Source organism: Balaenoptera borealis (genome assembly GCF_965194805.1).
Source record: "Balaenoptera borealis genome assembly, chromosome: 13".
Classification (NCBI taxonomy): domain Eukaryota; kingdom Metazoa; phylum Chordata; class Mammalia; order Artiodactyla; family Balaenopteridae; genus Balaenoptera; species Balaenoptera borealis.
The window spans coordinates 82829225-82857196 of record NC_138870.1 but is presented as its reverse complement, the minus strand read 5'-3'; the positions used below and the strand labels follow the sequence as shown (position 1 = coordinate 82857196).

The 27972-nt window shown below is 40.5% G+C and overlaps 1 protein-coding gene across 1 annotated transcript in view; it reads left to right on the top strand.

The window, feature by feature from the left end:
- LOC309608942 (uncharacterized protein) overlaps positions 1-27972 on the top strand; it is a 574070-nt gene that overhangs the window by 448062 nt on the left and 98036 nt on the right. Inside the window, exon 8 of the mRNA XM_082349690.1 lies at positions 22242-22325. Within this exon, the coding sequence (XP_082205816.1) occupies positions 22242-22325 (84 nt within the window). The remainder of the gene's footprint in view (positions 1-22241; positions 22326-27972) is intronic.

Below are 27972 nucleotides of genomic sequence, written 5' to 3'. Positions count from 1 at the left end.
TTCTTTTTTTTAAATTACTTTTTAAATATTTTTTATTTTAATATTATTAAAAATTTTTATTTTAGTAACTTTTTAATTTTATTTTATGTTTTTTCCTTTTTTTTTTTTTTTCTCCCTTTTCTTCTGAGCCGTGTGGCTGACAGGGTCTTGGTGCTCTGGCCGGGTGTCAGGCCTAAGCCTCTGAGGTGAGAGAGCTGAGTTCAGGACATTGGACCACCAGAGAACTCCTGGCCCCATGTAATATCAGTTGGCGAGAGATCTCCCAGAGATCTCCGTCTCAATGCTAAGACCCAGTTCCACTCAACGACCAGAAAGATCCAGTGCTGGACACCCCATGCCAAACAACTAGCAAGACAGGAACACAACCACACCCATTAGCAGAGAGGCTGCTAAAATCATAATAAGGTCACAGACACCCCAAAACACACCACCAGACGTGGTCATGCCCACCAGAAACATAAGATCCAGCCTCATCCACCAGAACACAGGCACCATTCCCCTCCACCAGGAAGCCTACACAACCCACTGAACCAAACTTACCCACTGGGAGCAGACACCAAAAACAATGGGAACTATGAAACTGCAGCCTGCAAAAAGGAGACCCTAAACACAAAGTTAAGCAAAATGAGAAGACAGAGAAATATGCAGCAGATGAAGGAGCAAAGTAAAAACCCACCAGACCAAACAAATGAAGAGGAAACAGGCAGTCTACCTGAAAAAGAATTCAGAGTAATGATAGTTAAGATGATCCAAAATCTTGGAAATAGAATGGAGAAAATACAAGAAACATTTAACAAGCACCTAGAAGAACTAAAGAGCAAACAAACAATGATTAACAACACAATAAATGAAATTTTAAATTCTCTAGAAGGAATCAATAGCAGAATAACTGAGGCAGAAGAATGGATAAGTGACCTAGAAGATAAAATAGTGGAAATAACTACCGTAGAGCAGAATAAAGAGAAAAGAATGAAAAGAATTGAGGACAGTCTCAGAGACCTCTGAGACAACATTAAACGCACCAACATTCGAGTTATAGGAGTCCCAGAAGAAGAAGAGCAAAAGAAAGGGACTGAGAAAATATTTGAAGAGATTAAAGTTGAAAACTTCCCTAATATGGGAAAGGAAAGAGTGAGTCAAATCCAGGATGTGCAGAGAGTCCCATACAGGATAAATCCAAGGAGAAAGATGCCAAGACACATATTAATCAAACTATCAAAAATTAAATACAAAGAAAAAATATTAAAAGCAGCAAAGGAAAAGCAACAAATAACATACAAGGGAATCCCCATAAGGTTAACTGCTGATCTTTCAGCAGAAACTCTGCAAGCCAGAAGGGAGTGGCAGGACATATTTAAAGTGATGAAAGGGAAAAAGCTACAACCAAGATTATTCTATCCAGCAAGTATCTCATTCAGATTCAACGGAGAAATTAATACCTTTACAGACAAGCAAAAGCTAAGAGAATTCAGCACCACTAAACCAGCCTTACAACAAATGCTAAAGGCACTTCTCTAGGCAGGAAACATAAGAGAAGGAAATGACCTACAATAACAAACCCCAAACAATTAAGAAAATGATAATAGGAACATACATATCAATAACTACCTTAAATGTGAATGGATTAAATGCTCCAACCAAAAGACATAGACTGGCTGAATGGATACAAAAACAAGACCTGTACATATGCTGTCTACAATAGAGACCCACTTCAGACCTAGGGACACATACAGACTGAAAGTGAGGGGATGGAAAAAGATATTCCATGCAAATGGAAATCAAAGAAAGCTGGAGTAGCAATTATCATATTAGACAAAATAGACTTTAAAATAAAGACTATTACAAGAGATAAAGAAGGAACTACATAATCATCAAGGGATCAAACCAAGAAGAATATATAATAATTGCAAATATTTATGCACCCAACATTGGAGCACCTCAATACATAAGGCAAACGCTAACATCCATAAAAGAGGAAATCAACAGGAACACAATAATAGTAGGGGATTTTAACACCCCACTTTCACCAACGGACAGATCATCCAAAGTGAAAATAAATAAGAAAGCAGAGCTTTAAATGATACATTATACAACATGGACTTAATTGACATTTATAGGACATTCCATCCAAAAACAGCAGATTACACTTTCTTCTCAAGTGCTCATGGAACATTCTCCAGGATAGATCATATCTTGGGTCACAAATCAAGCCCTGGTAAATTTAAGAAAATTGAAATTGTATCAAGTATCTTTTCCGACCACAACGCTATGAGACTAGATATCAATTACAGGAAAAAAATCTGTAAAAATATACAAACATGGAGGCTAAACAATACACTACTAAATAACCAAGAGATCACTGAAGATATCAAAGAGGAAATAAAAAAATACGTAGAAGCAAATGACAATGAAAACACGATGACCCAAAACCTATGGGATGCAGCAAAAGCAGTTCTAAGAGGGAAGATTATAGCAATATAATACTACCTCAAGAAACAAGAATCATCTCAAACAACCTAACCTTACACCTAAAGCAATTAGAGAAAGAAGAACAAAAAAACCCTGAGTTAGCAGAAGGAAAGAACTCATAAAAATCAGATCAGAAATAAATGAAAATGAAATCAAGGAAATGATAGCAAAGATCAATAAAACTAAAAGTTGGTTCTTTGAGAAGATAAACAAAATTGATAAACCATTAGCCAGACTCATCAAGAAAAAAAGGGAGAAGACTCAATTCATCAGACTTAGATATGAATAAGGAGAAGTAACAACTGACACTGCAGAAATACAAAGGATCATGAGAGATTATTACAAGCAACTATATGCCAATAAAATGGACAACCTGGAAGAAATGGACCAATTCTTAGAAAACCACAACCTTCCGAGACTGAACCATGAAGAAATAGAAAATATAAACAGACCCATCACAAGCACTGAAATTGAAACTGTGATTAAAAATCTTCTAACAAACAAAAGCCCAGCACCAGATGGCTTCACTTGCGAATTCTATCAAACATTTAGAGAAGAGCTAACAACTATCCTTCTCAAACTCTTCCAAAATATAGCAAAGGGAGGAACACTCCCAAACTCATTCTACGAGGCCACCATCGCCCTGATACCAAAACCAGACAAAGATGTCACAAAAAAAGAAAACTACAGGCCAATATCACTGATGAACATACATGCAAAAATCCTCAACAAAACACTAGCAAACAGACTCCAGCAGCACATTAAAAGGATCATACACCATGATCAAGTGGGATTTATCCCAGGAATGCAAGGATTCTTCAATATACGCAAATCAATCAATGTGATACACCATATGAACAAACTGAAGGAGAAAAACCATATGATCATCTCAATAGATGCAGAAAAAGCTTTCGACAAAATTCAACACCCATTTATGTTATAAACCCTCCATAAAGTAGGCATAGAGGGAACTTACCTCAACATAATAAAGGCCATATATGACAAACCCACAGCCAACATCACTCTCAGTGGTGAAAAACTGAAACCATTTCCACTAAGATCAGGAACAAGACAAGGTTGTCCACTCTCACCTTATTATTCAACATAGTTTTGGAAGTTTTAGCTATAGCAATCAGAGAAGAAAAAGAAATAAAAGGAATCCAAATTGGAAAAGAAGAAGTAAAACTGTCACTGTTTGCAGATGACATGATACTATACATAGAGAATCCTAAAGAGGCTACCAGAAAACTACAGGAGCTAATCAATGAATTTGGTAAAGTAGCAGGATACAAAATTAATGCACAGAAATCTCTTGCATTCCTATACACTAATGATGAAAAATCTGAAAGAGAAATTATGGAAACACTCCCATTTACCACTGCAACAAAAAGAATAAAATACCTAGGAATAAACCTACCTAAGGAGACAAAAGACCTGTATGCAGAAAACTATAGGACAGTGATGAAAGAAATTAAAGATGATACAAACAGATGGAGAGATATACCATGTTCTTGGATTGGAAGAATCAACATTGTGCAAATGACTATACTACCCAAAGCAATCTACAGATTCAATGCAATCCCTATCAAACTACCAATGGCATTTTTCACAGAACTAGAACAAAAAAAATCTCACAATTTGTCTGGAAACACAAAAGACCCCGAATAGCCAAAGCAATCCTGAGAAAGAAAAATGGAGCTGGAGGAATCAGGCTCCCTGACTTCAGACTATACTACAAAGCTGCAGTAATCAAGACAGTATGGTACTGGCACAAAAACAGAAAAATAGATCAATGGAAAAGGATAGAAAGCCCAGAGATAAACCCACGCACCTATGGTCACCTTATGTTTGATAAAGGAGGCTATACCATGGAGAAAAGACAGCCTCCTCAATATATGGTGCTGGGAAAACTGGACAGCTTCATGTAAAAGAATGAAATTAGAACACTCCCTAACACCATACACAAAAATAAACTCAAAATGGATTGAAGACCTAAATGTAAGGGCAGACACTACAAAACTCTTAGAGGAAAACATAGGCAGAACACTGTATGACGTAAATCACAGCAGGATCCTTTTTGAACCACCTCCTAGAGAAATGGAAATAAAAACAAAAATAAACAATTGGGACCTAATGAAGCTTAAAAGTGATTGCACAGCAAAGGAAACCATAAACAAGGTTAAAAGACAACCCTCAGAACGGGAGAAAATATTTGCAAATGAAGCAACTGAGAAAGGATTCATCTCCAAAATATACAAGCAGCTCATGCAGCTCAATATCAAAAAAACAAACAACTCAATCCAAAAATAAACATTTCTCCAAAGAAGATATACAGATTGGCAACAAACACATGAAAGGATGCTCAACATCACTAACCATTTGAGAAATGCAAATCAAAAGTACAATGAGGTATCATCTCACATCAGTCAGAATGGCCATCATCAAAAAACCTACAAACAATAAATGCTGGAGAGGGTGTGGAGAAAAGGGAACCCTCTTGCACTGTTGGTGGGAATGGAAATTGATACAGCCACTATGGAGAACAGTATGGAGGTTCCTTAAAAAACTGAAAATACAACTACCATATGACCCAGCAATCCCACTACTGGGCATATACCCTGAGAAGACCATAATTCAAAAAGAGTCATGTACCACAATGTTCATTGCAGTGCTATTTACAATAGCTAGGACATGGAAGCAACCTAAGTGTCCATTGACAGATGAATGGATAAAGAAGATGTGGCACATATATACAATGGAATATTACTCAGCCATAAAAAGAAACAAAATTGTTTGTAGTGAGGTGGATGAACCTAGAGTCTGTCATACAGAGTGAAGTAAGTCAGAAAGAAAAACCAATACCATAAGCTAATACATATATATGGAATCTAAAAAAAAAAAAAAAAGGTTCTGAAGACCCTAGGGGCAGGACAGGAATAAAGATGCAGACGTAGAGAACACACTTGAGGACACAGGAAAGGGGAAGGGTAACCTGGGATGAAGTGAGAGAGTGGCATTGACATATATACACTACCAAATGTAAAATAGCTAGCTAGTGGGAAGCAGCCGCATAGCACAGGGAGATCAGCTCGGTGCGTTGTGTCCACCTAGAGGAGTGGGATAGGGAGTGTGGGAGGGAGACGCAAAAAGGAGGAGATATGGGGATATATGTATACATAAAGCTGATTCAGTTTGCTATACAGCAGCAACTAACACAACATTGTAAAGCAATTATACTCTAATAAAGATGTTAAAAAAAATTTTTTTTTTTAATTTCATTCTGCTCATCACTTGGGTTCATCATCAACCAAAACCACTTTAAACTCCTTCCTTTCCCCAGCACCTCCCCAGACTCTTCCTTTGGGTCGAACCTGCTTGGTTGAATATGGCTCCACCCCTACGTTTCTTTTTCCCAGTCATGCCATCAGCATGGGGTGGTGGCACCCCCTCCCCATGACTAGATCAACCAGGAGTGGCATTGGTCTTTACTGAACTTATTAAAATGTACAATTTAGTCTTTATTGAAATCGACTTTACTCCTATCTGGTCACGGGGCTGGCAAGAATACACAGCAGTTTACACTTCCACCTTCCTCTTCCCCCTGTTTTATCTGTCTCTCCTTGTACAGCAGTATATACCCTAAATTTACTAATTTAAATCCTTTTGCTTCAACCAACTAGCTTTGGAACTTTTCTTTTCTGCTCCTATACAAGAGCACATCTCACATAGCTCAAATCACAGTGCTGACACTTCCTACATCTTAGAGTGTCCTCTTTTCTTCCTTGAGACAGTTTTCTCCTGGTCTTTCCCCTACTACTCTGGCCACTCCTGACCCTTAAACGTTGGTGTTTCTCAGGATTCTTCCCTAGGCCCCTTTCTGGTCTCAGTCTGTATACCTTCTTTGGGTCATCTTATCTATACTCTTATAGTGAGCTGTACTCTCATCTTATGTATACTTTATTTTTTTTTGGCTTCGCGGCACAGTCTGCGGGATGTTAGTTCCCCAACCTATGCCCCTTGTAGTGGAAGTGTGGAGTCCTAACCACCGGACTGCCAGGGAATTCCTTCACCTTATCTATATTTTTAATTTTGAGTGCTACTCTGATGACTTCCCAGTCCCGATCCCTGGTCCAATCCCTTGGCTGAACTCTAAACCCATCTCTCCAGTTTCCCTCAGACATCATTCCCAGGCATCTGAGACTCAATAAGTCTAAAAAGGAGCTCAGCATCTTTCCCACAAATGTATACCCTCCTATATTTCTAATCTTGGTCAGCGGTACCATTGTTCAGCCCTTTGCCCAGCCTCCAAACGTGGTCATCATTCTTACTGCACCACTTACAATTAGCTTTACAGGCTAATTACTTATTTGTCTCTCTAAATCTCATTTTTTGTCATTTATAAAACGGGAATAATAGTGCCTATTGCATAGACTTGTAAGGACTGTACATATATGCATGTAGCAGTTAGCATAGTGACTGATCTGTAAGTGCTCAATTAATGTTGTATTTGTATTATACTTCATTCCTTCCTTTCCAGCAACCCCACATCCAGTTGATCATCAAATCTTCTTGTGCCTATCTCATAGTCCATTTCTACGACAGGTGTCTGTCTAATTTACCCACTTCTTACATCCCCATTGCTAGGATTTTAGTTCAAGTCACCAGTGTCCCTTAGGCAAATTATTTCATCGGGTTTCCTTGCCTTCCATCTTGCCAGCTGTCAATCCATTTTCCACCATTCACCCAGAATAGTCTTCCTAAATCATGTATCTGATTGTATAACGCCTCTGCCTAGAAACCTTTACAACTCTCCACCGTCCTAAAAGTGCCCACTTGCCTTTATAGGGCCCCCCATGGCTTGGCATCTGCTTATCTGGCCTGCCTTATCACCCTGTGCCCTGTCATTTTTAACAACAGTGATAGACATGTGCCAGTCTCTTTGACTCCATGTGAACTTTGAACTTGCATTTCCTCTTGAAATCCCTTACCTCTTTCTCTTTTCCTGGTTAGCTCCTATTCATCGTTTATATCTTGGTCCCCAAATCTGGGTTACCTGTACCTCCGTATGCACTTGTTTAGCACTCAGATCATACTTACCACTTCACGCTGTGATGAAATCGCCCATTTACCTTCTCCTGGGAGTACAGGATTTAATAGATAAAAATACAGGACACCTAATTAAATCTGAATTTCAGATAAACAATGAATAATTTTTAGTATATGTATGTCCCAAACAACCCTTTCTTCTCCTACTAGACTGATCTCCCTTGAGGGCAGGGGTCATCACTGTTCCCAACACCTGGCATTTTGCTTAACCCACTGCACACACTTTAGTCACTGTTGACGAAATAAATAAACTACTTAATGAAGTCCAAACATAAATTTAGTATCTGTATATTATGTGCTGACATGATCCAGATCTGTCATTTTAATGCTTGGTTAATCATGAAACACGTTCTCTAGTCCCGTTGTCTATATTTCATGTGTGTTTTAAAGCAAGCAGAGAGCTTAGGAACTGGCCCTTCCACCACAATTTGCTTTTGCATGCATGATTTGAAATGCCCATGTTTGGAATCGTCACTGTGTCAGAATGAAGTTGAAATTTCAACCGCAATTTTCATTGAAAAACAAAACAGAAGCAAAAACATAGCTTCCACAACCCAACTGCCTTTTCCTTTTTGATCAGTTTGAAGGGCTTTTGTTCTCTCTAATACAAGTGTTTTCTGTTCATGCATAGCAAAGACATAATCTAATCTCCAAGGTTTATTTGCCAAAAGAATCACTAGATGTGGGAAGGAGCTAGGGTTTGAATTTTTATTAATTTAGAATGCAAGTTCACCTGAGAATTACTGTGCAGATCTCTCAGAGGAACCTTTTCAAAATAAAAGCATAACTAAGGGAAAGTTCATAGACATTTTCCAACCTGTGAACTTAACAAGGTTTAGTTAGCAAAACACTCACATTGTGCAGACTGTGCATGGAATAGAAGCAAACCCAGTTTCAAGGTAAATTCTTCATGCTTTGAAACACTCAATGCCTTCCTTTTAGAGAGAACAACAGAAGCCCTCAGCTATTTTATAAAATTTGAGAATACCGTGGAGTCTGAGCTCTCCACTCTCTCCTGTGATTGGCCAATTCCTCTCTCCTTCAACTATGCTTATTCAGTGGTCTAGTTTAACAAATAAAATGCTGCACTGCTTTCAAAGAAGGGACAAAACACCTTACTATATTTTCCAATATACTATTCTCAAGGTGAGTAACCATAGGGATCATGCCCTAGAATGTTCTGCAAATGAGATGAAACAATACCTTCCACACTCATTAAACAAATCTTTTACTGCTTTTGGTTAACAATAATACCAACATCTTTTAGTCTTTTTGGTGGCTGTATGATTTACACAAGTCCGAGACCAAAAAAGCATTCTACAAGAAAAGAAAGGCATACACCAACCGTGTTTCCCAGGGGATCAAACACATGAAAATCAAGAGGCAGTCTCATTGTGGGATTTAATTGAACTATTTTTCAGTAGCTGGTATTTAGTTTGTTTTACGTATATTTAATGTAGCTGTAAGTAGGAGGACTATGAATTGGGTCTCTGGGCTACTCATCCTGACGTGTTCAGGATGAAACTCGGGGGGCTTTGCGTAGTGGAGTTCTGCGGTCAGGTTAGCACTGAGTTATTGAGTTTCTGAGGTTGAAGATGGGCCGGTCAGTGTACGCTTTTACAGATGAGGAAAAGAAAATTACACCTGGAGGCAACAAGAAGAGTCAAGAGTAATTTGCAGTGAGTGAGCAAAATGAAATGCAGCAGGAGATGGAGTTTGTTTTCACCAGGGGGTGTCACTGTTGTCAACACACATTACCGGAGGTGGAGGGAAGATCGAAGTGGTGGCTAGCATCATTTGACAATAACAGAAGACAATTTTTTGGAATCCCTCTCTCCCTCCCTTTCTTCTTTCCTTTGGTGCTGCAGTTTACATCTGTTACCCCTAATGGGTGTGTTAAAATGCTGTTATTAACATCAGGAAGAACAATTCAGTGTTGAGGGAAGAATGGAGACGGATTCGTGTAGTTTTGGGGTTGCCAATTCAGATACACTGTGGCTTCCCCACCCCTTAATGACTTAATGGTTTTAAACTAATGAAATTTTAATACTGTAAAGTTGTGAGAACTGACCCTTTTGCATCTCTGGATTCCTGCACAACGCAAAAAAATTTGCTTACAATTATCTATAATAGGTAGAATGCATGGTTTTCTCAGTTCATGCTCTGCGCTATTATTTAGGTTTTTAAAAATGGCATTGGAAACTTCTGAGTTATTTTTATTGTTGCTCAGGCTGAGGTCAGAGAATTTGAGTTGAGACTGGATTTATGTAATCCAGCCATGTAATCTTCTTTGGCAAGTTATTTACTTTGCCAAAGCCTCAGTTTCCTCATATAAAGTGAGGATAATAACATTATCTGTTCTCATAGGAGTATTGGGAGGGTTAAGTGAGAATAAGTGAGACAATACATGCAAAGCACTTAACACAATGCATGCCATGTAGTTAGATTTCAATAATGGTTAACTTTATTATTAACTATTAATATTGACATCTGGACAAGATGATGACAGAGAGGTCATAGCAGAGTCTAAGAGTCATACTCCAAGCCTCACTAACTTGTCTGTCAGTTGTCCCTATGGAATTTGGAAAAGACGTTACGCCCTTATTTTTCTTCACATTGCCAAACCTGGCCCTGCTCTTCATTTGGTTGATATTTTACAAAATTTGCTGATGAGGCTTATTGAGACATTATCCTTTGTTGGAAGATGGTGATTTGCTTTTTCTCTCTCCTCTCTACAGGTCCAAGTTCTTCCCTTCCTTCAAGCTCCGAATCAACTTCTACCTTCCACATGCAGCCTTCCTTGTCTTTCTTTGGCTGAATCTCTGTAGCACTTAGAGTCTATATTCAAAAGCTTGATTACTAACATTACTGTTTTTTTCCCCTTCTAGTAGTGTTAGGTGTGCAAACCCTACTTCCTGAGGTAGCTTTTCTGTTTCTTGACTGTCATAAGGACGTTTGTGTCTTTCCCTTATTCCCTGTGGTGCCCAGATTAGTTCTGAAGACACAGGAGGGACTGAATACATTTTTGGCATTGGTTGATTTATTGAAAGTTCAGAATGTCAGGGAAACATGTTGAACCAAACACAAGCAAGTAGTTTTGCCACTCTAAGTAAAATGCAGGTATTCAGTGGGGACTTGGGATTGAGGGTGGAAAGGTAGACTTTGAGAGAAGTCAGAAGGAAAAAAAAAGTATTTGGCTAGAGCTACAACTGATGGATAAAGGCAGCCCTATTTGGAAGAGATGATGGGTTCTTTAGAAACAATGCTGGAGTCCTAGTTTTGGGTTTTGGGTTTTCACTACATCACTACTGGTATGTGCCCTGGAGAAACCATGTAACCTCTCTGGACCCCTGTTTCTTTGATTATAAAATGAGAAGCTTAGATGACATCTAATGCCCCACTGGTTCTAAAACTGTGTTTCTAAGGAGAGGAATAAGCAATTTTAGACAATGCAGGGTGGACAAATTCCTGGGATTCCAGAAGTTCCTTTTCTGTCCCCCAAAGTGTAAAAGAAATAGTGTGGGATGAAGCACTTACCCTGCTCTATCCTTGATTTGCTATGTGCCACCCATTCATTCACCCAACAAACGTTGATGAAGCCCTACAATGTGGCAGGCACAGGGCTAGTTCTGGCGACGGAATGGTGGATGAAACTGACACGTCCCTATGCCTTGGGATTTACAACCTAGTGGGAGAAAACAGACACAGAAATGTAAAGCTACAGCTGTGATGAGTGCTAGGAAGGACATATAGATGATGGGTGAAAGGAATCTGACTCGGACTAGAGTCTGGGAGGGCTTCTGAGTGGAAATTATCTAGGAGACCAGCAGATGGAGGAAGAGAGCACCCGAGAAGGTGCTTTGGTGGAAGGTAGAATGGCAAGTTTGGAAAACAGAAAGAAGAGTGCAGTTGGAACTTAGAGGGTTAAAGAGGGTGATTTAGATAACGTGAGAGGGATGGGGTCAGATTACGGGGCACCTTGTCAAACATGGTAAGAACACTGTTCTTTATTGTAAGAGCAGTAGGAAGCCACGAGTCGGAGAGTGGGGTGATCAGCGGGTGGTAAGTGGATTTGAGAGAGGCTGGAGTGGGCACGACGAGTCAGATCAAGGGAGGAATCCAGGTGAGTGACAGCCACAGCTTGGTGACTGTGTTATAAACACATTTCCTCCCTACCTAGGGAGAAAATGCTAGAAACAAAGTGATATAGCCCTTCAGGTTCTCAGTTTCCTCTTTGCAAAAGAAAGGCTGGAGTCAACATTAGGAAGCTTTCCGGCAATTTCTGTGGTTTGGGGGAATGGAAATACTTTGGGGAAGAGCGTATTGCTGTGTGACCACATGACTGGTGTGTAGCATGCACTCTCACATGCTGCTTTTTGGGTGGGGCTTTTCCTGGATGTGGGGTTCTCTCTGAACTCCTCAGATGAGACATACTTTATACCAGTGCTTCAGACTTCATTGCAGAACTTCTGACAACCGTATTTTATAATTTTTACTTTGACTCAAATTGTAACATAGGATGAGAGGTTATTTAGTTTTCCTCTGACAAAACCTTCCTCTACTTTTTTTTTTAAAAAAAGTCCTTATACTAGACACAACAAAAGAAACAGTTTCATCTACTAGTTTTAATTCTTGTTCCACTGGAAGAAATAATGAGAACCCTTTGGAAACATTTTCCCTCAGGAAGCATAAATCCCATGAAAATCTTAAGAATTTTATACCATGACTTAAGGCTTCCTAGTATAACAAGAAAAGGAACAATCTATTGTAAGTTTTACAGCCTTACCCCTGACTATAAAAATATACGCTCACTGCAGAAAATTTCAGAAAATATGGACAACATTATAAAAGAAAATTAAGATTGCTCATAATCCTACTACCTAGATAGAAATAAACACTATTTAACATTTTCATTTATTTATGACCCATTCATTCCTACCAATGTAAATCTGTGAGCATATTTAGACATCTAGACATATGCATCCTTCTTTTGTTCCTACATGGTGTCATAATGTTTAGGACGATGCCCTCTGTGGTTGGGCTACTACAGTTCAAATTTGGGTAAATTTAGGAATTTCCTATTTCCCTAAGCCATAGTTTTCTCACCTGTAAAATGGGCATAACGATGATGCCAACCTCTAGGACACATGAGAACTAAATGAGATAAAGTACGTAAGGTCTTTACTATGGGTCCTGGCACCAATACTTTCATTTGCATTAATAAATATGTTATTTTTGTTATATCATTTTACTTTATAGCTTCTGTCATCTTAGATTTTCTTCTTTTTCCCTTTTTTCTCAGTTACTTTCAGTTTCTCCTATAATTTGGATGGTATGCATTCTGGTTTTATTTCTAGTGTTATCTTTGAATTTTACTTTAAAGCTTTGCTTAGTCTATATTTCTTTAATTATCAAAGTCAAGAATGAAATGGTAATTTTTGACCTGCCTCCACCATGAAAGATGTGGGCTGTCTTAAGGGAGAAAGAACCACTGAATATCTGGGGGCCCCTCAGGACATCCGGTTCATTACATGGATATGTTTCCTCACTTTTCATAAGAGGTAGACAGTTTATCCCATTGAAAGATGAGGAAGCTGAGGCTTAGAGGGGGGTCAGTAACTTGGCTATGGTTGCACAGTTTTAAGGTATGGAGCTAGGGGTCTGGCCCAATTCTTTTTGACTCCAAACCTTTTAATTACTGGCTGATTTCCTCACTATCAAGTGGTCATTGAATTTCTGTTTGAACACTACTGGGGACAAAGGACTCACCACTTTTGGATCAGCCTAATCCAACTTAAGTAGCTCTATAAGAGTCTTTCCTTGTACCAAACTGGAATTTTGTCTTTCCAACTGCTCCCAGTTGCCTATAAGATAACACTAGTGTGTTTTGAATAGTCAATCAAACATTTCTTCATTCTTATTACGTGCTTGGATTCAAAGCAAGTACTCTGAGGTTATAAGCCATGATCTTTGCCCTTAAGTAGCTTTTTGGTGAAGTAAGACTAAAGTATATAAAGTAATTAGAGAACAACATGAAAGTGTAAAAAATTAGGGTAAAATACATTGAGCAAATTATCAGCTTATGAAAGTTCAACAAAAGGAGAGGAAAGCATGGGGGTACAATTGCCATTGAAGGTTTACCTCTATCCTATCTCTTACTCCATCTGAAATGATATAATTATAATTAAGACTTGGGGATTCGAAGTGCATTGTCAGAATTAAATGGCAATGCAATAGCAAAAGCAACTTCTTCAGGGGTCCTTGGGTGTTTGATGTAAATGTAAAACAGATTCCACTAAAATAATAAATGTCAAATATAAAATCCATTGTTTCCAATTACTGCCACTTCACAGACTTTAACTACCTAATTTAGCTAAAGCATGAGGGGAAAATATTTTGCACTTGAAAATGTAAATTAAAACATTTTCCAATGCAGCAACAATGCTGTATTATTGAGGCTGGCAGACCCCTGCTCCATCTCCTATGGTCCATTACCCTGGCCCAGCCCCTTAGAGCTTATCAGGGCTGCAAGACATTCTTTGCTTCAGACTCTGCCTCTTTGATAAGGGTTATCACTTTGCTAGATACGGAAAGCTCCTATATGCCAACTTGGGGCTTGCACCAGAAATTCATGATGAGGTAAGGGGCATACTGATGGGTTTTTTTCAGAGCCTCATTATTTTTCTCTTTACTGAAAAAATTGGGATATGTTATTTCCATCTAGCCTTTGCAGACTTCCTAGCAGTAAAGACATAATGCTTCTGCTTATTCAGGGTCCTTCTTGAACCAAGTTTTTAGGTTTTTTAGGTTGCCCAGCTCAGAGAACAGGCAGGTTGACCCATCCTCCAGGGAGTTCATTCTAAGGAAATTGGAGCAAATTCATCTTCAAGACAGGTTATGCTCTGTGTATCTCTCTCATGAGCTAGAGGGTCTTTGTGACTCATGGCTTCTCCCTGCACATGCTTCATTATCCCTCAGTATTGACCAGCTTCCTATGGTCTTTCATAGTTTCTGCTTTCTCATAATGGCCTGCACATGGCATGGACTTGCCTTGATCCTGGAGTCTACCTGGTAATACTAGCCATCACTTGTATGGCACTAACCATATGTCAGCTATCATTTCAAGAACTTTCCATATTCATATACTCTTTGAATCCTTACACTAAGCCTACAAGGCAGGTTCTATGATCATCTCCATTTTACAGATGAGGGCACTGAGATGCAGAGGGGTGAAGTATCTTGCTTAAGATCACACAGGTAGGAACTAACAGAGCTGGTGCATGGATCCAGGCCATCTGACTCCAGTCTTTATTTTCTACTGTAATCTGCCTCCTAATAGCATTCTTTCAGTTTCAACTTCCATCTTCCACTGCCTTATTCTCTCGGTATTTCTAGGTTCACATTCTGCTAGAGACTGGATGTTTGTGTCCCTCTCAAATTCATTTGCTGAAATCTTAACCCCCAAGGTGATGGTATTAGGAGGTGGGGGCCTTTGGGAGGTGATTAAAATCAGGAAGGTGGAGTTCTCATGACAGGATTATTGCCCTTCTTAAAGAAACCTTCCTTCCTCCATGTGGGGTAACAGAGAGAAGATGGCTGTGAATGAGGAAGCAGCTCTCGCCAGACACTGAATCTGCCAGAACCTTGATCTTAGACTTCCCAGGCTTCTGAATTGTGAGAAATAAATATTTCTAAGTCAGTCGGTCTGCAGTATTTTGTTACAACAACCCAAACAGACTAAGACAGGTTCCCAAGGGAAAGAATCTGATTGGCCCAATTCTTCATTCTGTGCCTAGTTGTATCTTAAAATGCTAGCTCTGGTCCAATCAGCTGTGCAGCTGAGTAAGGTGATAGGATCATGTGGTTTGCAATGTGACCGCCTTGGGTTTCCTTGTCAAAGGGGTCACAGAGAGGGCGTGGTTTCCTAGATCAGGTAGTGGAGGAGTGGGTCCTATCAACTGACCTCCTATACCTACTGACACTATTTTTGACATGTAGGATTAAAATATTTATATCTATCTATAGGCTTGCCTCTTACAGTCACTGAGCCTGTTAGCTTGGATATCTGTTTATCCAGCCTTTGAAGTATTCATCCATATTACTGTTACCTGGTTGAAATGAGGGCATATTGCTGCATGCCAGAAAGCGTGCTGCCTGCTGGTTTGTTTAATGTGCTCTCCGTGGAGCCCAGCACAGCCCACTGTGTTAGTACATCAAGCACTACCTGCTCATAGGTGATGTGTAGAGTACAGAACAGGAATAAGAGGGTGTCTCTGACATAAGGAACTTATAATTTCCTTGAGGAGAAAAGTCTCATGCACTAAAACACAGAACAAAACAAATTCCTGTTGATGAAAGACAAATTCCAGCAATATTTATCAAGTACCGTGCTGGGTGTTTCTACAAATGATACCTCAATTGGTCTCCACAATAACTGTGAGATATGTGATTTACTTCCACTTTTCAGATAAAGAAACCATGAGATGGAGATATACCTTCTCCAAGACACAGTTGATGGTTGATGTGCCACAGGAACAGTCCTCAGCTGCATGTTTGCCTCACTTGTCACTGATGATGGCATGCCTGCCTTGATGAACACTCAAAATCTTTTGTTCCATGTGGTTTGCTCTCAGCCAGAATGAGTCACATGGGCTTTCTTTTTATGTAACTCCCTCTGAGAGCCACCCAAAAATGAAACTGGTTTAGCAAAGCTTATTTCTGAGGACAATGAAAAGCAGAGGTTTTGCTATAAAAAAACTCTGAAAACCTTTGCCTTGGGTCTGGTTTGTTTCATAGACAAGAGCAGCAGGTGTGAGCTGGATTTCAGTTCTCTCAGATGGAGCTCAGAGGAGTGCTGAGGTGAGGTCTAGCTAGATACAGGAGAATGAATCCTGAGCTGTGTTCAGCTTGCTCCGCCTCTCCTTAGCTTAGGTGCTAAACGGGAACTTGGATAATGCTTGGGCTTGTGTGAGCCCATCTCTGGTATTTTGCATAGTGATTAAGAGCTTGGACTCATGTGACAAACAGACCCAGGTGTGGCCTTGGCTCTGGCACTTACCTGCTCTGTGAGATGGCGCAAATTATGTGATATCCAGAAACCTCACGTGTCTGACATGTGCTTGATAGATGGTGTCTGTTATCATTAATTATTATCATTTCTCTACCTCATTTTCTAGGTCCTACATTCTAGGGAAAGCATTTTAAAAAGTGTTTTCTAATATTGAGCTGCTTTGGGTCAATTTTTCTTTTCTTTTTCCTCTCCTTCTTTGAAAAACAAGATTTACTTCTTTTTTTTTTAATAAGTTTATTTATTTTATTTATTTATTTTTGGCTGTGTTGGGTCTTCGTTGCTGCACACGGGCTTTCTCTAGTGGCGGCGAGCGGGGGCTACTCTTCGTTGCAGCACGTGGGCTTCTCATTGCCGTGGCTTCTCTTGTTGCAGAGCACGGGCTCTAGGCACGCAGACTTCAGTAGTTGTGGTGTGCAGGCTCAGCAGTTGTGGCTTGTGGGCTCTAGAGCGCAGGCTCAGTAGTTGTGGTGCACGGGCTTAGTTGCTCCGTGGCATGTGGGATCTTCCCAGACCAGGGCTTGAACCCATGTCCCCTGCATTGGCAGGTGGATTCTTAACCACTGCGCCACCAGGGAAGCCCCAAGATTTACTTCTTATTGGAAATTTGGCTGATATGATCTTCTTGCTGGTCAGAAGCTTGTCCTTAGGGCCAGGTGATGAAATGATACGTGAAAGTAGTAATGTCAAGTGTCACCAGGGGATTAGCACAGAGCAACCCTGAGCATGCATGTGTGCACCCTCGTGCTCCTATACAAACACACAGTGGGCAGTGGGCCTCCTGTTCTACTTCCAAGGAAACTCTGCCTGCCCCATTCCACTTCTAAGAAATGTTTTCCTCACCCTACTCATGTGGTTTGGACATATTCTCATGGATCCCACCAGCTTGGCCAACACTGATTGGTCTAGGATCGGCGCGCGATCTGTGTTAGGACAATTGGAGCACTTTCCAGGCTTTCAGACCTTGGGATGGGAGAAAGTGAGACGTAACATCTGATCATGTTGCTGGCTGTGTTTTCTGTCTTAAGAATAAAACATGTGTAGAGAGAAACAGAGATGAGAGATAAAAGAAAAGGGTCTGGCTCCTTTTGGGTTCCTCATTCCATTTTCCCAGAAGCCATGTACCCCCAGACCTTCCTATAGTTACATAGGTTAAAAGGTCCCATTCTGTTTAAAGCTCGTTCAAATTGGAGTTCTGTCACTTGCAACCTGTATTTCTGTCTATTGCTATCTAATAAATTACTATAAAACATAGTAGCTTAAGACAACAATATGCATTTATTATCTCTCACAGTTTCTGTGGGTCAGGGATTCAGGAGCTGCTTGTCTGGGTGGTCTTGACTTGGGGTTGGTTGGTTCATTCAGTGTTGGTTGGAGCTGCAGTCACCTGAAGGCTTGACTGGGACTGGAAGATCTTTTGCAAAGTGGCTCAGTCACATGGTGGTACATTGGTACTGGCTGTTGGTAGGAGATTTCACGTCCTCTTCCTACAGACCTCTCCACCGAGCTGCCTGTGCTCTTATGACATGGTGAATGGCTTCTCCTAGAACAAGGAATCCAGGAGACCAAGGTGGAAGATGCAAATGTCTGTTATGACGTAGCCTTGAAAGTTACACACCGTCACTTCTTTAGTATTCTATTGTTGATATGGGTCAGCCATGATTCAGTGTGGGAGGGGAATACACAAGGATGTGGATACCAAGAGATGAAGACTATCGGAGGCTACCTTGCAGGTTGGGTACAAAGGAACCAAAAGAGTCCTGACTGATACATTATGGTGGCAGATGTTTCCACCTCAAGGTTAGATTTTCTATCACATAGGTGTTGTGATCACTAAGATAATCTATTTATTCTTAAGGTAATTGCCGTTATTAATCACTTATCATCTTTTTGGAGGTTAAATTCACATAATTCTCTTTCTTTTCATCACATACATTATATATATATATATATATATATGATTCACGAATAGAGGAGTTCCCTATTTGTCTAAATAGATTTTTCACTGGTTTAAGTTCCTTGCATGTGGGCAGGGAGGTGTGAGATGATGACTTGAAGAAATAGAGAATAAAGTACCAAGATAGTCTTCTCTACTCTCCAAGCTCTGCCATCTTCCTAGTTAATAGGTGATATGGTTAAAGCAATAGGAATGGAATATCTGGCTTCTAGTTCTGAATTTTCCACATATACTGTGTGACCTTGGTCACTTAACATTGATGAGTCTCTTTCCTCATGTTTGAGAAAGGGATCCACATTTTTATCTTATAGTGAGGTTACAAGGACTCTGTGACATAATGCTTTATAAACCGTAAGACACTAGTTGTTGGTTCAGCAAAGTACCATGGTTGGCTTGAGAATCAGAAACTAGACTTGGTTCCTAGCTTTGCCCCCTCTGGGCCACCTGCTTCTATGATTAGTTATTTATCCTGTTTGACTTAAAGTTTCCTCCTCTGTAATACTGATTTAGTAATAATACTTCCAACTTCATGCAGATATAAAGTTCTGATAAAATGCTATCTGACTGTCAAAGGTTGGTACATGACTATTGTTATTATTATGTCTCTTGTGGAAGAGTTGGAACCAAATTTACTCTGCCCTTTATATCAAAGTCAACATGACTACGTAATTTATTTAATAAAACTGTAAGTGCATGACAGGTGTGAGCTGAGTGCTATGGATACAACAGCAACAAGACAGATGCTGTCCTTGTCTTCTTAGAGCTTAGAGCTTAGGGGAGACCCAACAAACAGGCAAGAAATTACAAAACAGTGTGATGAATGGTATGGGTGGGCATGCAGGTGCTCTGGGAGCATGTAGGACGAGTCCTAACTCAGACTTGAAGGGTCACGGCAGGCTTTCGTGAGGAAGTAAGATCAGGAAAGACCTGAAAACTGAGTTGGAGTTAGTTAGGTTAAGGAAGGTAGGTGAGAATTTGGGGAAAGAGTGTTCCAGGTGGAGGAAAGAGCCTTCATAAGGAATGAGAGGTAAGAGAACACACAGGATGGTCAGAAAATCATTCAGTGTGGCTGAAGCCGAGAGGCAGAGGCAGGATAGTAACATGCGAGCTAGAGGCCTAAAGAGGCAGTGGATCATAAAGCCCTTCCTAGACTCTGCCTTGGATTTCATCTTGAAGTCAGTGAAGGTTCCCTGAAGGATTTTAAGGCAGGAAAGAGACACAGTCAGATTTGCATTCTAGATAGATCACTCTCTCCATATTTCTCAATGAGGCTGCTATTGGCATTTTGGGTGGAACAGTTCTCTGTTGTGCAGATCATTCCAGGTGTGGTTGGCAGATTAATGACTCCCTAAAGATGTCCGTGTTCAAATTCTTGGAAACTGTGACTCTGTTATGTTACATGGCAAAAGGGACTTTGCAAGACAGGACCTTAAAATGGGGAGGTTATCCTGGATTACTTAGGTTGGGTAGACTTGATTTAATCACACGGGCCCTTAAAAATGGAAGAGCAAAGCAGAAGTCAGAGAAAGACGTGGCAGAAGAGGAGGCAGGAAACACAAGCCATAAGAAGAATTCAATCTATCATTACCTGCTTTGAAGACGAAGGTGTCATGAGCCAGGTAATGTGGGAGACCCCTAGAAGCTGAGAATAATCCTTGCTGAGAGCCAGCCAGGGAACTGGAGCCTCAGTCCTACAATCCCATGAAACTGAATTCTGCCAACAACATGACTATGCTTGGACAGGGATTCTCCCACCAGGCCTCCAGGGCCCTACTGAAACCTTGACTTTAGCCCTTTAGACCTTTGTCAGACTTCTGACCTACAGAGCTGTGAGGTAATAAATGGGTATTTTTTAAAGCTGCTAAATTTGTGGTATTTCGTTACTAGAGCAATAGGAGATGAATACACTAGGTATTTCAGTGTCCTTGGTTCCTGCCCCCTTAATGCTAGCGTGTCCCCCCCCACCCCCATTATCACGACAACCCCCAAACACTCACACATTTCCAAATGCCTGCTGCTGCTGAGGGCGGCACACCCCTGGCTGAGAACCACTGCCAGGAGAATTAATAGGAAGAAGTCTGGATCAAAGGCAGAGGAACCAGTTAGAAGGTCATTGTGATATTTAAGCTGAGGAATGAAATGGCCTGAAGTAACGTAGTGGGAACATTCACGGGAATAGAGAAAAGGAATGAATTTGAGAGATAATTAGGAGGCAGAGTCAACAGGACTCATCAGTGGTGGCTTGATTAACACTGGGGGTGAGCCATCTCCTCTGTCCTTATTCTCCTGTCCACCGCCCTTCCACTCCCATCATCATGGCATATCTAAAAGCAGACAGCATTTTTGCAGGAATGTGACTTCCCTTCCAGTGAGCAAGAGGACATGCTCTTAGAGCCGTCAGCAATTTGTATCAGGATCAGCCAAAAGAAGGGAAATGACAGCAGAGCTATTGCAAACCCAAAATGCCCGTTATGGCCAAAGGCACCCAGTTGGTGAAGCACAGTAATTGCCTGAACAATTTTCAGCCACTCCATGTTGCAATTGACGATAGGAAATGAGGAGGGATTTTATACCTCCCAAAAGAAGCAAGTCAGGCGATCCAAATGGCTGAAATGCAATTTGAACCAGGGCATTTGGTTAACCCGACCAAACCCCTGTGTGCAGTTTGAAAGCATTTCACTCTAGAGATTTTTATTTGTACTTTGTCCAAAAGGGCCTGTGCCCTCATCTGCACCTGTGTAACCAACTCCGTGTACTAGATCCCTTCTGTGTGAAATCGTGAGTGTGGTTTCTGTTCTCCTGGCTGGACTGTGGTGAGGCAGGGCACGTAACACGCAGCATGTAACAGGCCTATTGCAAACAGCACATTTGTTCTCTCTCGAGGTGTCTCCAGCCCTAATCTAGTTTATGCTGAGTTCCCTAGTCTAGTGACTGGGAGGACCACCACTGCATAATCAAGCCCTGGTCTTGGGAAGATGAACACCACAGAGCATATAACCAGTTACCCTAGACAAATTCAAGTGTCATGGGAACTTTTTAAAGTTGGTTCTAGGTAAGAAATGAAAATTCCCCTGGTATCTGCATTTTTCCTACATTCTTGAAAACAGCCACAGTGACATGAATGAAACATCAAGTCGAAAATAATGATTCAACATAATTCATAGGTCATGACAGAGAATCTGAGTTTTTTGTGCTCCTTCAGGCATAGGGAATGATGAATCCCGCAGGCTTTCCTGGCATCAGCACTTTAGGTGAGGTGTTCAGTGTCTAATATTAAGGCTAATTGGCAAATATGTAATTCACGTGAAAGTTTCGCCTATCAAAGTTGAATTAAATTTGACCACACTCTCCCATCCCCAGTAGAACTGAAATGGCTCATGGCATGGGGTAGTTTGGCTCTGGGTCTGATTAAGTAAAACATTTCCCCCTTTCAGCCTCTTGATCAAAGTCCATTTACATGGAGTCAATTCTGTTTCTTAAAGACAAAGTTGTTTCATATTTAAATCCTTATAATAATGTCACATTTCAGTTTTAGCCCTAAAGTGGGAAAACCCAGGGCTGATGCTTCTGGTTGCATTCTACACTTAACCTTCCTTCAGAGTCATTTTTAGTTCCAAGAAACTGTCTTTGTTCTCTGCCCAGGTACGGAGGAAAAGCCAAGGAGAGAAAGTAGCCATCCCTGTCACACGTTCTTGGTGTCACTTTCCTGATGCTGACTACGGATCAGTATGTGTGATTTTATAATTACAACTATTTATTTGATCCTGGATAGGCAAATCGGCTTGGGAGCTGAAGGGATGTTTTATGTCAAGATGCTCTAACTTTGGTTGGCGATTATCTTCTGAATATTTAGGAATGGTGACAGCCATCTCTCCATTCTTGAATATATTTCTGGCTTTGTCAGAGCTTTAGTCCCAAAAAGGGAGGGAGAAGGCTCCTACATAAAACGAGACAGCTAATAAAAGTATAGAACTGGGGTTTTTTTCTATAAAAGAAAATCCATAAGTGACAAAATATCTCACCAAGTCATTTTTCCTCTCCAATGTCTTGCGTTGTGCCTGTGTGGCACGTGCACACATTAAGTTTACAGATTCTATAAAGCAATTCATCCTGCTCTGAATCTAATGCCAGTAAGTTTTCAAGGAAGTCAGCAAAATGTAGCCCAGGAAGGAAAACACTGCCATTCTTTTTTAAAACCCTATTGTTTTTATTCAATCTGCTACTGAACTGTGACTAAATCATTTACTCTTCACATTTTATTTTTAATTTTGTGGTATTTTCCCCCTCCCCCAAATGAGGTCGAGTCCTAAATCCTTGTACCCTAACATCCCAGCTATACAATCATATAAGAGGTTTGTTTCGGTAAAAATGATTACTGGTATCTATAATAGAATTGTAATAACTCAATACTACTTTACAAATTTTTGATTCGCTCTGCATTTTTTATTTGACAGCTTGCCAAAATCTAGTTTTTATCTGATCATCTTTGCATCGATAATACATGAGGCTGAGATCTTCTGAAAAGAGGATACTTTATTTTCCCCTCTCATCGAATGCTTTGCTTTTGCAGCAAAAATATTGATTTGGATTTAATAATCTATAGTCCTTTTGGTTTGATCACACTTAGCAGGAAACCCCAGAAAGAGCCATGGCCACATATCCGCCAACATGGAATCAATTGCTCCTCTCTAATAAATGGAATCATTGAGCACCTGATCCATACTATTGCTTGTTATGTGTAATTAATGAAAGGTTTGACACAGTAGAGTTTTGAATGGCTCCGGGTTTCCCTATTCAGATCCTCTCAACCAAAAAATAACAATCAACAAAACCTATGCCATAGAAGGATGATGTTTCTGATTATAATTTTTTGTCCCCTCCATCAACACACATTTTGTCACACTTTGCTCTTAAAAGATCGCAGCGGTGCTGCTGATCTCAGCCTGCTCTCCCTCCCAGCTGTTCACATTCAAGACCATTGTGAGTAACAGGTCCATCCCATCAGTTGCCTCTGGGATTGTTATATATAATCAGCATCACGAAAAGAAACTGACTAGGAACTGGGAGCGCCCTCCAACAACACATCTTCATCCATTGTCTTATTTTCCATCTGCAAGGAATGCAACCAAGGGCATCTTTTAGAATTCAGCATTCCTGTCTCAAATAAATGACAAAAGCTGGTGAGTGAGAGAATCGCTAACCCAGTGGTTGTTAAGCAATTAAATCAGAATCTCTGGGGGTACGATGTGGGCATTGGTATTTTTAAAAGCTTCCTTGGTCATTTTTATGTGACTCAGTGCTCTACCCTGAAACTTCGCCACTCTCGATGCAGCTGGGTGCCACCTTCATGGGCTTATTAGAATTGCAGAAATTTACCGAATCAGGTCAATTCTACTGAACCCAGTCTGCTGAATCAGAATCTGCATGTTAGCAAAATCTCCCCAGTGATCTGTAGACACATTAAAGTTTGAGAAACATTGGCCTAAACCTGTTATAAGAAACATCCCCAAGTTAGCAAGCCAGTTACTAAACAGAATGGCAGCTTTCAATGTTTCTAGAGGAAGGGGGGGGGTAGCCATGGGCTCTGTTGTCCGGCAGTCCTGGGTGTGTACCCTGGGTATCCCAGTTACCAGCTGTGTGACTTTGGGTCAGTCTCTCTTAACTTCAGTTTGCTCATCTGTAATGATACTAATGATAGTACCCACCTCCATAGGGTTATTGTGAAAATGAATCGAAAATATCGCCTGCAAAGTGCTTAAGACCATGCCAGATGCATTGTTAAGCAAGCGGTATGTTTTAGTAGTTAATACTAATATTAATAATAAGGCTGTATTCTTCAGAGACCTCTACAATTGCACAATTGCTCTTTATTGTCTAAATATAGATAATAATTCTTTTTAAATTTATCTATTTACCCTTAAAGCCAACTGAAGCTCTTATGGAAGTTGGCCCTAAGGTCTACTCTTGCACTTTAAGCTTACACTTGATCCCATTCATCAATTACAAGAGGGACAACAGGAAGGTCAATGGATGCTTAGAAAAACTGTGCAGTGGTGAGATCAACCAGAATGTCTTTCCTAGCACCTGAGCCTTGGTGACTTCAGCTTAATTTTCTCTGGAAGCCACACCATTGTGTGTAAAAAGACTTACAAAGCCGGCTTCCATGTGAGGCTAGCTCTGTTCACCTAAATTTGGCCTTATTTGGAAAGCTTTCTTGGCTCTCTCCCACCAAATCCAAACAGGGACGGGAGATTTTATTAAAATGACTTGGGACCAGCCTGCTCTGTGCTCTGAACCATTGAAGGGAGCCAAAAATGTCCCCTGGTGTCCATAGAAACATTGTTCTTATTTTTCAAAATTAATCCAGCTGAATTTGCAAGGCTGCCTCACCTCCATCAGAGCTGCAGACGGCCAGGACAAAGAGCTGTTTTGATGTTCCCAGCTGGGAACCCTGCCCTCAGCAAATACAGTTGATATAAATAAATGGTCTCTTGCCTGCCTACATTCATGCCCATCTGTTTGGAGGGCATGGTGCCCAATCAAAAGTTGCCTAGATGCTCACCATGGGCACCAGTGCCAAGGAAGGATGATTTCGTGGCAGCCTGCCTAATGCTGTGAGTGCCATATTTTCAGTTGTGGGTTCTCATCCTGGACCAGAACGGGAGCACTGGCACTGCATGTTTCCTTACTCTCGATCACACCTGTTGCCAAGGCAGTGCCAAACCAAAAGAAGAGAGAAAGAAGGAAAGCTGCTGTGTAGGAGCATCTTTGGGCTCCCAGGGCCTGGTGGGCCCACTAAGACAGATTCTAATTAAGTAAAGAAAAATCTCTGCCCATGGATATTCTGATGGGGCACAAGATTGGCAAGTCAGACTTTGCTTGGCTTTATTGCAGGGGCAGAGGGCAAGCTGTTCCCAGCTGGCAACTCTGCCCCTATCTAATACAGGAAACATAATAGAACACTGGTCTTTGATGACATCAGGAGCCAAATAAACCAGGAGGAATGAATCAGGCTCAACCCAGCCCACTATCCCCTATCTCTCAATTTTCACCCACCCACTGGAAGCAACAGGCCTGATGAGTACAAGGCACAGGATGTAAAAACCCAGGAGCTGATTTTGTTTTGCATTGGCTGAGCTTGAGGAAGAAAATGAAGTCAGTCAGGAGAAAGCATGATGTGAGGACATTTTTATGCTGATAAAGGGTGAGTAAATTCCCTCTGAGTTTGTTAAACACAATCAGAAATAAATTTATATACTTGGTCACCAGGGGATCACAGAGAGGTCCAGGAGAGGATCCTCACAGCAAAAGTTAGGAAATTATTCATCCCTGTGGACTTCTCAAGGGCTAAACACAGTGGTTCTCAGCCATGGAATACTGAGATAATAGGGAGTGAGCAATCTTTGTTGACAAGAAGTTCAAGTGTGCAACCTTGTCCTGTGGAAGGAAAATAGGCTGAGAAACAGCTGGCTTAAAGACTCAAAACAACATGCCCTGTTTACACTTAAAAGCACATTTGTTAGTCCAAGATTTGGTTTTGTTCCTAAGTTTGCATTGTTTTGTTGAATTCTCAATATTCTATCAATTAGATTTGTGGCTAAATCATTGTGGTAGGCTGGACAATGGTCCTCTGAGATGTCCATGTGCTAATCCCCAGAACCTGGGAATATGCTACCTGATAGGGCAGAAGGAATCTTGCAGGTGTGATTAAGTTAAGCATCTTGAGGTGTGGGAGATTATCCTGGATTATCTGGGTGGGCCTGATGTAATCATAAGGGTCCTATCAGAGCAGGAGGCTGTGTGATGAAGGCAGAAGAGATTGGGTGCTGTGTTGAAGATGGAAAAAGTGTCCAGAAGCGAAGAAATACAAGTAGCCATCAGAAGCATAAAGAAAACAAAAAAACCAGTTCTCTCCTCAGAGCTTCCAGAAGGAACCAGTCCTATAGACCACTTGACTTTAGCCCAGTGAGACTGATTTTGGAGTTCTTAGAATAAATATATTTTGCTGTAAGCCACTAAGTTTGTGGTAATTTGTGAAGCAGGAATAGGAAACTGAGACAATCCTTATCCTTATGTAGCAGACTCAGGGTGTCCCAAGAAGGGAGGCTCCCAGGCTGTACAAAGCTTAGAGAAACACAGTCCATTGGCTGCTCTGATAGAACCAACTAACTGAGTTTGTTGTTTTCCCCAACAACTCACTGGCTCACTGGCTTTTTTTTTTTTTTTTCCTCTTGAACACAAAAGATCATAGTCAAATCCAATGTTCTTGTTTTTGTGTTTTCTTTTTGGCATTGTGCAAGTCTAAGTTTAAAAGAAACAGTTCTCTATCAGGTGTCAGGTCACACCCTTAAACTTTCAACGTTTGGCCTACCAGGCCAGAATACCATCCAAATTGACCTAAGTATCGGTAACACCAATTCCAATCACAAGCATTCATTTCCCAAAGGCAGGGATCAATTTAGGAGCAGCAATTCAGATTTATGTTCAACTAATATTACTATATCCCTACTAAGTGCCAGGCACTGGGAATGACATGTTTGATGTGTATAATATCTCCTTAAGCAACACAAGGGGTAGACTGCAAAGTTCCTGGACACACATGCAACACGAAATAGCTGTTATTGTCAGAAGTTAATGCTTATTCCTCTCAGCAAGTATCATAACACTGTAGGGCAGCTGCTGTCACTGAATGTTAACAGCAGGTGCCTGTCTATGTACCCATCCATCATTCCATCCCAGCAGCTGGATTGCTCATCATTTGCTTGCCCTCAGTGGCCCTGATCTGCAGAAAGCAGACTCCAGGAAAAATTCAGAATTTACCTGTGGTTAAAGTATGCTTCAGCCAGGTTTTATATATATATAACGTACAGTGGGCCTCTTCTGCTTTTGTTTCCTTTTGGATATAACATAACACACAAGATAAGCAATAAGTCTGCACAATAAGGATAAGTAACTGTGCACTCTGGAGTGACAAGGATCTTACAGAAGGAAGAAGTGGTAATTTAATTGTTTTACTTTTCCTTCAAAGAAATTAAATAACTCAATTTTTTTTTCATAAAAAGTGTGAGAAATTGAGAATCTTGCTAGTTCTATTGTTTATTTCTGTTGATAAAGTTAAAAGAGATCTTTTCCAAGTTGGTTGAGTTTTATCCATGTTTCCTATCTATTGGTCTATTTCAACATGCATTTCCAGTATTTGCCGTACTGAAAAAATTACCCCCATTACTTCTTCATCTATATTTGGACCTTATTCTGCCCAGGTTTTCTTTTAACAATAAAAGTAACGAAAAATATTTCTCTTGGTGTAGCATCCTTTTCTCAATGCTGTTTTCATTTTTCGTTTGCAATCCAGTTAGTGATAATTTAGTCATCT